Source organism: Cyprinus carpio, chromosome B20 (genome assembly GCF_018340385.1).
Source record: "Cyprinus carpio isolate SPL01 chromosome B20, ASM1834038v1, whole genome shotgun sequence".
In the NCBI taxonomy this organism is placed as follows: domain Eukaryota; kingdom Metazoa; phylum Chordata; class Actinopteri; order Cypriniformes; family Cyprinidae; genus Cyprinus; species Cyprinus carpio.
The window spans coordinates 15324786-15335949 of NC_056616.1; the positions used below are offsets into that span (position 1 = coordinate 15324786).

Genomic DNA, 11164 nt, shown 5'->3' on the forward strand with positions numbered 1-11164 from the left:
GGCAAGTTTGGACAGGTTTTCTCCCTTAATAAATTAAATCATTATTTCAAAACTGCATTTTGTTTTTACTTGGGTTATCTTTTTTTTATATTAAAATTAGTTTGATGATCTGAATCTAAGTGTGACAAACATGCAAAAAATAAAAAAAACACAGCACTGTATATGTGTTTGAAACTCACTGTTGGTGTTTTTGCAGGATTGAGGAGACATGGAGGTTGTGGCAGAAGTTTCTGGATGATTACTCCCGTTTTGAAGAGTGGCTGAAAGTGTCAGAGAGGACAGCAGCTCTGCCCAACTCCTCCGGAGTGCTGTACACCATCGCTAAAGAGGAGCTCAAGAAGTTTGAGGTACTCAGAGATCCACAGAGAGAGTTAATAAGGTTGAAGTAGTGAGTCAAGAGGACAACTGTGAATAGGGCCTGAAAACAAAAAGACAGATAAGTAACAAGAATACTGTTGGGAAAGAAAAACTTCTGGCATCCAGTAGCGACAGTGCAGTCTGCTTCAACCTTTAGTCTTTTACAATCTGTAAAATGTCATTGATGACTGAAACAAATGCTAAACCATTATTCCTGTTAAATATGCAGTTTTTCCAGTTTGTGTGTGAATTTAGGGCCAGTTTTACTAATAGCTTGCACCAGCACAAACCGTCTTTTGGCATTAAAATAGTACAGTCAGTATTTACTAAAGACATGCAGTGACGAATTAGCGCTGAAAAGGAGTGGACACATTTAATTTTGCACCTGACCTTATTGAATATTAATTTCTAGGAGTTTCCCTTTCAGACGCAAAATTTATGGGAGGAGAGTATTCAAATGAATCACGCAACGTGTTTTACTAATGTTTGTGCTTGTCAAATTACTGGCATTTGTGCCATTATTTAATGGCCAAAAAAAGCATGTCTTAAACTATTTTGCGTTTGAAATGGCTGCACTTATTGTTGCTAGGAGAAGGCACTGCAGAGAACAGAGAGCGCGTGGTAGAAGAGAGAGGATTTTTCCACACGTATTAATTTATTTGGAAAGAACATATAATCCAAACATATCATTTGCCATGCCATGTTATTTTTAATTTGCTTCAGGAAATAAAAGACGACTTGGAACCCTCATCTAGGAGTCATGCAATACCAGCTCTGTCAAAACCTCTCGCAACCCTTCATTTTTTGGCCTCCGGTTCTTTTCAACATACTGTAGCTTATTTATTTCTTTATCGACTACTCTAATTTGCACTGCATTTGGTATATTGCGTTGCTCACTATGTAAATGAGATGTTGTGTCTGTGTTCTTTAATTTGCATGTTGTTAGTAAATCACCCACAGAAATTTCCACACCCATCGGCATTCCACACCCACACCCATTTTGTAATTGCGCTCTTGCGCTACTTTGCCCTGTTCATTTAAACTGGCCCTTAATATTTTGTTTGCACAGTGTAACGGTGTTATTGAAATTACAGGCGTTTCAGAGGCAGGTACAGGAGTTTCTGACCCAGCTGGAGCTGATCAATAAGCAGTATCGAAGGCTGGCGCGTGAGAACCGCACAGACTCATCCTGCCATCTACGACAAATGGTGCATGATGGGAACCGACGCTGGGATGTACTACAGAGGAGAGTAGCTGCCATCTTGCGCAGACTTAAGGTGATATATTATCAGTTACATATCATACATACTACCATTCAAGAGTTTGGTGTCAGTAAGATTTTTTTAAAGAAATGTAAAAAAAAAAAAAAAAAACTATTCAGCATGGATGCATTAAATTTATTAAGTGACATTAAAGACTTTTTTTTATTTCAAATAAATGCCGCTCTCAGAATCCCAAGAAAAACACACATTACTGTTTTCTCAAAAATATTAAGCAGCACAAATATTTTCAACTTTGAAATAATAGGAAATTAACCAAAACAGCATATTAGAATGATTTCTGAAGAATCAAGTGACACTGAAGTCTGAAGTAATAACTTACTGTGTATATACTTATATATTCAGAACCCCTGTAAGAATCACTGTTGATGCAGAACCTAAACTACAAAGAGATGCAGCATGATTAATTGACTTGTTCTTCTTTTGTCCTTCAGCATTTTATTGGTCAGCGAGAGGAGTTTGAAACAGCACGAGATGGTGTTCTGGTATGGCTGACTGAGATGGACCTGCAGCTCACCAACATTGAGCATTTCTCAGAGTGTGACGTTCAGGCCAAGATCAAACAACTAAAGGTAAGGGCTATGTGAGCATACATGAAGAATTTACTTTTTTTTTAATTAACTTTTTTTTAATTAACATGTAAAAGCTATAGCTTTGTGGGCAGCACTCTAACATATGGCACAGCAGTGCTACATTGTTACTTGAGTTTGAGTCCCAGTCCTAATCCATTATTTCCTGTCTGTCCTCATACTGTCCAGTCAAAATAAATGTACAGAAATGCATTTTCTTAAACCAGACAGGCAAATGTTTAAGGATATTTGGGTGTGAATTTGAATATTCATTATTGCCAAAAAAAATTCTGTAGAGTTTTATACACTGACAATTCACTAACATGCATGATATGTATTTTAGACCTAGGAAACGCTCAAACAGAATGATATTTACTTGTTCTGTAGAACATTTACTTTTAAATTTTATTCAGAATTACTTTACTTTACTTGTGAACACTTGTGTATCACAGGCGTTCCAGCAGGAGATCAGTCTGAACATGGGGAAGATGGAGAGTGTGTTTGGGCAGGGGGAGGTGCTGATGGAGAAAAGTGAGCCTCTGGATGCTGCTGTCATAGAGGAGGAGCTGGATGAGCTGCAGAGATACTGTAGGGAGGTGTTTGGTCGAGTGGAGCGCTACTACCAGAAACTCACACGCCTGCCGGTAAGACACAACTTCAGACATGCATGCACCCTTGTTTGTTTCAGCTTTTGCTTTGCCTGTGTAAAGGTGGCTCTCACTTTTATGCTACCTCTCATTCGCAGCTAACCGATGATGAGGGTGAAGGCTCAGATCGTGAATTCGAGTCAGGTGACCTCTCAGACCTTCAGTGGGGTGAGGATGGTACCATGTCTCAGACATCTAGCAGACCACCTTCAGCTGGCACTGCTCCTGTTCGCACAAACGACTCCGGCCGGGACACCCCTGCCAGTGAAGACTCCATCCCTCTGGAATGGGACCATGACTATGACCTGGACCCCATGGGCCATACCATGTCTGCACAACGGGGCAGACAAAAAGATGAGGATGAGGAGTTACTGTGTTTGGCCACTGCAGCACTTACAGGTGAGTGTGTTTGACCTGAAGGATGTTCATAAGATAATGCTCCACCTGAGTGTCCACCACCCTGAGCAGGCCTTGTCTGTAAACTGTTGGTATGTTATGTTGCATATCTCTTTTTCCACAGATGTAGTGATTCCTGAGAGCCCTGAAGCTTATATAAAATTAACAGAAAACACACTGAGGTCCTCCTCTGGTAGGCAATAAGTTACAGCATGCTAAATTAACGCTAAACTACCCTGCATGCTATCGTGTTGCATGAACTGCACTATTGCATGAATTTGCATGAATCTTTTTATTAATGCATGATTAATGCAGCGCACATTTTATGTTTGACCCGTTGCCTACCCTGTAGTTGGAAAAATGGAGATGCATAGTGTTGCCAACTTAGATTCAGCGACTTTTTCAAAAAAGCGCCTAGCAACAGTAACACATAATTGAACAAACATTATGTAGTTTCTGAAACTCAAGCGTGAGGTCTTACTATCCCAGCACACACAAACCTCTCTCTCCGTGTCTGCTCTGTTCAGCGAGCGGCTGAGAGGAGCAGCGCTTTTAGTTAAACCAGATATTATGTTGCTTCTCTAATTTTACATGCAAGTATAGCCGAAATCACAGCACAGCTATTGTCTTCATCTTATGTGTATTTGATTTCATCAGACGATGGCTTGATTATTAATTCAGGATTTTTGTGCAGATGAACATCTTAGAAAATCATAGACATGAACAAGTTATTTGAAAACCATCTATGACCTTTGAAACATGTCTAGTCTTCATGCTCAGTGTCGAGTATGGTTTCAATAACAATAAACATACATTTGCATAAAGCATCCATATTTGTCCATGCCCATGTTGATTAGAGTATTAAAAACTTGAATTATTAATTAGTATTAATTTAAGGTACATTTAGAACAGATAAAATGTGATTAAGTTATCATGCAATTAAATATTTTATTTGATTGACAGCCCTAATATATTAAAAATATTACACACACACACACACACGTATACACACATACATCTATGGCAGGCGTGCCAACAGTGGCATGCAGAGGGATAATCGCTGACCCGCGAGCAGTAGGGAAAACTAGATACAGCTGTACATTTTGAGGTAATAAATTCTCATAGTCACACAGCTTGTTAGGCAGTGATTGAAGTTGAAAAAAAGAAGCGCTGGTACTCCCCACCCACCCCAGCCCACAAATAATGTGTATGTACTGTATAAATACAGAATGCACGTTATGCCTAAAAGGTTGCCGACCCCTGCATGTTCATTCTAACATATAACAGTCAACACTGACATTGATACTTTTCACTGTTATAACTGAAAATATTTTGCATATAAAAAAAAAATTATGTATAATGGTCACATTCCATTTTCAACGAATAACGTGATTAAAACTTAACATGTTTTAAAGCTTTACAAAACTCCTAAATACACTCACAATGTGATCAAAGAATGACTGTATTTCAGAATTATCCTTATTTTAAAGGCGGTCACGTGACATCCCACTTTAATCTTTACATTAATTCCTGTAGGTGAAGCAGTTCGATTATTAGACAATATGATGGACACCAGCTGCTACAGCCTCCAGGAGACAGATGGCACTATGGGTGGCCACGACACCTCTTACATGGGCTATGTGAGTACAGATTCAGTGTGGTGCACAGTCAGTTTCGTCTGTAATGGCAGTAAGTTTGATTAGTTTCTTTGCCATCCACAGATGAGGCTAATGGATGATTGCCGTGGCAGTCTGAAAGCGGTCAGGAGGGTTGAGGGGGAGCTGGAGGAGGAAGAGGACAACCTGTCAGGCCTGAGTAACCCTGATAACACAGAGACACAGAGCACAGGTTAGTGCAGCACGGAAACGCTGCAACTGCTGAGTAACATGTATATTTGAATTTGATTCTATTATGGGAATTGTCATATTTCAGGTGTCATTGAGCGTTGGGAGCTGATCCAGGCCCAGTCTGCTGATTCAGATCACAAAGAGAGAGAAGACCTGGTGCTATTGCAAAAGATGACCTCTGACCTGGACGCCATGGAGGCGTGGCTCAGCCAGGCTGAGGCGGAGTTAGAAGAACTGAGAGGGAAAAATCTTAGTGCAGATATACACACTATTGAGCAGAGAATTAGAAAACTCAAGGTTTGTGTTGCCTACTTGGTTCACAGTAACACACTTGTACATGTGAATTTGTGTTTGTGTATATTTGCTGAGTGATGTAGTAAGTATTTCTCTTTTAATGCTGTTGATTGGCTGCACAGCTGGCCATAGCTTTTGAAAATCATCACAAATGAGATTTACAGAGTTGTTCTGTTTGTAGTCCTAAAATCCAGAAGAGGATTCAAATATTTGAACCATTTTCAACATAACCAGCAACATTATTGTAACATGACCATGTTATACATCTAATCAGGATATTTAGTCGTGAACCAACATGAAGGCTATTTTGCTATGGATTCCCCTCTGGAATAGCTAATGGGTTTAAAAAAAAAAAAGCAGTTTTCAATTTATGGGTAAGGTCTGTGATTGACACTACTTACAGGGACTTTCCTGTTCTACAACATAGAACTGCTATTAAAAGCCCATTAGAAATACCAATAGGACCCATGGTGAATTAGCCTTGCTCATTGGCATACAGTCAAACTTTTCTAAATTTCTGTCGAGTCATTGTGCTCATGTTACCTGAAATCCCCAAAAACTTATTGAAAATTAGATTTATTCTGTTTGCTTTATTGCTAAAAGTACAAATGTACTATTTCATATTACTGTAACTATAATAGTTAACCCTGCTCAAGCTGTAAACAGATACATTTGGCACTGGCAGCTCCATGTGTGGGTTGCTCACGTCTACACTGTAAAATAAGTCATGCTCACACACATACACACACACTGACATTTCAAATCAGGCAGGATGTCAGCAACACAAATAAACCAGAAAAAAATCCACAGCATCCCGATGACCCACATACAGAGTTAAAATCTGAGAGTATCTGATTTCACCAGTTATTTTTACCTGCACACAAACTAAAACACACATGTATATAGTCCAAATCCTGCAAGTGAACCTTCCCTTCAGAGCAATTTAATAACAGAGATGAATCAAAATGACTACAGTACACATCATTTCTTGGTAACACAATGCAGTCTCTTAAACCAACACACAAATTTCTAACAAAAGCTTTGCTCTTGTGTCTCAACAGGAGTTACAGAAGGCAATGGATTCCCATAAGTCCAAAGTACTGTCCATCAACTTAAATAGTGTCACACTACTCCAGTCAGACTCTGAGGAGAGCCAGGATCTCAAAACGAAACTGAAGGAGATGAACTCACGCTGGGATCGACTGGGAAAATCACTTAAGGACTGGCGAACAGCACTTCAGGATGCTCTGATGCAGTGTCAGGTACATACACAGACAGCACCTACATCTACACTACTGTTTAAACGTTTGGAAGATGGTTTTTTTGGACAGTTGATACTTTTATTCTTCAAGGTTGCATTGTGTCGATTAAAAGTGACAGTAAAGACATCTGTAATGTTACAACAAACATCTATTTCATATTAATGTTGTTATTTAAATTTTCTATTTATTAAAGAATCCTGGGAAAAAAGTATAAATTTTTCCAGAAAAGTTGTAAGCAGCAAAACATTTTTCAGCATTGATAATAACAAGAAATGTCTTGAGCACCAAATCAGCATATTAGAAAGATTTCGAAGGATCATGTGACCTGAAGACTTGAGTAATGGCTGCTGAAAATTCAGCTTTGCCATCACAGGAGTAAATTCCCTTTTACAATATATTATAATAGAAAACTTTCAATTTCAATAAATTGTTATTTTAAATTGTAATGTTAAAAATATTTTGATCAAGTAAATACTTGAGACTTCTTTCAAAAACATGAAAAAAACTTACCAATTCTAAACTTTTGAATGGTATTGTAATTAAATGTAACGCACAGAGGTAGATACTGTCAATGTCTCACAATTTTTGCTTTTCTACAGGAGTTTCATGAGCTGAGTCATGGTCTTCTTCTCTGGCTGGAAAATATTGACCGTCGAAGAAATGAGATTATCCCAATTGCATCGGGGCTAGATCGGCATACACTTCAAGCTCATTACAGAGCACTAAAGGTATCTGTGAAGTGACTGCTTTTTGGTATGGAAGGTTATGGCTTGAATACATATTTTGCCTCCTGCTCACCCTACACTGAATGCAGAATAAGAGATGAAGAATAGAGCAACCAGCATCATTGTATGTTAAAAACAGTATGTAAAAAGGTGTCTGGATGGGACAATTTGTCTTCATTTGAGTCAAGGCACCTAGAAGAGTGTTCACTTGCTTTTTTTGCCTTCTACTGTACTTTAACCCAGCATTCCATTAAGGAAATCTGAGTTCATCCATTGTCAAAATGTTCTTAAAATTCTCCAAATGTGGCAAAAATGTATTTGAAACACAAATGTTTCATTTTACCAAGTGAAACTACATTGAAACACAATTGTCTGCAGCAAATCCAGCGGGAGCTGTTGGAGACGGAGCAGAAGGTGGACAGTCTGCAGGAGCTCTCAGGACAGCTGCTGGTGCAGGCACATGGCAGCGAGTGTCTGGAGGCCCAGGAGAGGGTGCACGTCATCGGGAATCGTCTGCGCCTGCTCCTGAAAGCTGTGGCCGCTGACCTGGAACTGCTAGAAAAAGAGCTCCAGGCTTCTGGGAACAGACAGGTCAGTCTTCAAGCACATCCATTATTTATTCATCTCTTAACCGACCATTTGTTCGGTTTTAACAGATAAAAAAGCAACATTAGACACTGTCCATAATATCCATTCATCTCAAAGCTAAATCTCAGATCTTCACCCAACTCACAGGATGCGTCCCTCTGGTCTGTTACGGATGACGCAGATACTTCTGGATCGCTCAGTCCTGTTTCAGGGGTCAGCGTTTCCACTAAACGACAATCGGTAATGCATCCCCTCTTCCATTTTTGATATAGTTTCGGGCATGCTGTGAAGGTCACTGTCCTGCTAAAGTGAGGCGGTTGAGCTTATAACAGGGGAATAGTTTTTGAAATGCTGGTTCCAGTTTTATATTCCTCACTGACAAAATCCCCTGGAATATTTGCTCACTTCCTCATCCCCCTATAAATATGTGTTGGTTTGGACGTTTATTTGTGGAAGTAATGTACTTCTTATAAAATGTATACAAGAAACACTGGCTTTTCAGACATGCTTTAAATCAAATAGATCCATGCTAAATTTTAGTGGGTTTGTTTGAAGGTGTCTGTGTGGAAAGCCAGGTTTCTTGCACCTTGCAAGACTTTTTTTTTGTTTTTGTTATTTTTGTCATTGCCACCTATTTTGCTGCTGCCTTTTATTTTGTTGTTACTGGTTTGTGATTATACTGATGGCCTGGCTATATTTCTCTGCTTGTCACCACAAGCTTTGTCTTTATTTGCTGGACTGAAACATTCTTTCTTTCTTTTACCCCTCCCTTCCTTTTTTGCTCATTGCACAACAGCTACGAGGCAAATGTAGTGTGTCAGAACCAGGATCCTCAGCCAGACTTCCACATCACAGGTACCTGTCTCTCGCGCTTTAGAATGGGGGTGGGGGGTGATGAAACTCATTTCAGATCCAGATCCTGATCCTGATTCCAGATCCATACCATCAGAGGCCAGAGCCTCTGCGGTGGGAGTCCACACGAGCTGTTCAGTTCTAGGAAATTTGTTTTTGGATCCCAGTCAAGGATTCTTAGTAATCTCGTGTTATTTTCCCCAAGAACATAATATTGAGTCTGACAATGTAACTTTGTGTCCTTTGAACTTCAACTCAAAATCTTTCTCCATTCTTGATGCCATGTCAAAATATTGAAATTTATTAGTCATTTTCCAGACCATGTAATTTTTGGTTGCTTTCATTGTTTTTGCAGTTTAATTTTTTTTGTGCAAAAAATTCATTGTGATGCTCTCACACTCATCTCTGCCTTACAGCAAAATTAGCAAAAATACAGAAAAGCAGTCATATTGTGTAAAACTTTCTAATACCTTTCATTAACAACATTAAAAGCATAACATGTATGTAATGCTTAAAGTATTTTTCATTTGATAATAAATAGATGTTTGAAACTTCATATATTCATATTTAGATGCACATGAACTGCTGATTTGTTAAGCATTATATTATGTTTGTTGTGACTTCTTAATGAAATACATTATGAGGTTTTACAAAATATGGAACTGTCTTTGATGGAAGTTAAATCTGTCCAAAAGCAAAACATTTAATGTGTGTGGTTTGTCCATAAAACATGGACCTCTGTCAGTGAGTGACTAATTTTATCAATAAATGCAACTACCAAAACAGTGACTGATGATAAAAACTATTTGCTTAAAGATGGATGGGAATTGAGTTGTCAGTGCAAGTGTCCTTGGGTTGAGAAAAGTCCAATAATATATATTTTGGATTAGCATTTACTTTTATATTTTAGTTTAAGTTGATATTTTTAGCACGTTATTTTAGCAAGTTATTTTAGTACATTAACTTACTTATTTTAGATAGTTGCCAAAGCAACAGTTTCACAATAACAGTTTTGAATCGTTTTAGTTGTAGTTTAAGTTAACGATAACAGCACAGATTTAAAAGGACACTTTTTTTCAACCTAATCACCCTTACATGATGAACTGAATAGTAGAAGTTCTGTGCTACTCACAACATTTCTGTGTGTCATTATAATCTATCCATTCATTCTGATGTATTATTTTTTTTTTTAGGTTGCCCAGCGGTTCTGGATGCGTTTCGTCTCGCTCTGGTTCCTCCGGGTCACAAGGTGGCGCTGCTGTGGCTCGCTGCCAGCCCTTTCTTCTGCGAGTGCTCCGGGCGGCTCTGCCACTGCAGCTCCTACTGCTGCTCATAGTGGGCCTGACCTGTCTGGTGCCCATGACTGAGCAGGATTACAGTTGTGCCCATGCAAACAATTTTGCCCGGTCTTTTCATCCCATGCTCCACTATACCAACGGCCCACCGCCTGTATGAGCGGAGGAGACTTTACTAATGCTTTCATCTGCTTCATATTATACTACAGGACACACAATGGACTAGTGTTCCTGTTCATGTACAGTTAATGCTGCTAATTTCATTTTTCACTAAACAGTGTACTATTGAACTCATTGCAATGTAGACTAGTGTTGAACAGCCAAACTTGTTAACCGTTTCTGTCCCAAGGAAACAGAAGAAAAATTATGAAATCGTATATAATTATATACTTCATAGCACTGACATAAGCATAAGGTACTGCACTTATACCGTCCAAAAAAATGGCCAAAATTATTTGCTTAGGCTAAGGAAAGTGTTTTATTTTATTTTATTATTATTTAAAATTGTAGAAAAAAGTTATTTTGAATATTATTTAAATAAGATTTTGCATGGAGATTCAAATTTTATTTTTATTTTATGGCATGGAGTTCCTTTTTTTGTGTGTGTGTCCAGAAATGTAAAACAGTCACCGATGTAGCTCTATGAGAGACGCATGCTTTTTATTACCGTTGTCTACTTACTGTATCTTAATTTGTGTGTTATGACAATGACAGTGTGACAAAAAACATTATGATTACAATGTCTATGCCTATTTATGTATGTACAGTTTGCTAATGCTGACAATAAAGACACATCTTTTCATTTAATATATATAAATTCTGCTGGTCTGCCCATTATGTTAAGTTAAAAGTATCGTTTTAAAGAAAAAACTCTGTCCTTTATAATTAATTCAGCCAAAGTAACATTTTCACCTTTAGGTCCTTCAAAATTAAAACATACTGTACAAATCATAACATTCAAGTATCAAATGTAATAGCTGATAAATGTCACATACAAGTCTACTGGACTGTGAGCATACACATTCACAGATTTAAGGGAAAATCTAGTGTTA

At 38.3% G+C, this 11164-nt stretch overlaps 1 protein-coding gene across 1 annotated transcript in view; it reads left to right on the forward strand.

Annotated features, from left to right (window-relative positions):
• LOC109101237 (nesprin-1-like) overlaps positions 1-10933 on the forward strand; it is a 76057-nt gene extending 65124 nt beyond the window's left edge. The window contains 15 exon segments of the mRNA XM_042747412.1: positions 197-347; positions 1452-1634; positions 2072-2209; positions 2659-2850; positions 2952-3252; positions 3374-3442; positions 4786-4889; positions 4971-5097; positions 5182-5393; positions 6452-6652; positions 7252-7380; positions 7756-7968; positions 8113-8205; positions 8762-8820; positions 10011-10933. Of these exon segments, the coding sequence (XP_042603346.1) occupies positions 197-347; positions 1452-1634; positions 2072-2209; positions 2659-2850; positions 2952-3252; positions 3374-3442; positions 4786-4889; positions 4971-5097; positions 5182-5393; positions 6452-6652; positions 7252-7380; positions 7756-7968; positions 8113-8205; positions 8762-8820; positions 10011-10272 (2434 nt within the window). The 3' untranslated portion in view covers positions 10273-10933.
• The last annotated feature ends 231 nt before the right edge of the window (positions 10934-11164 follow it).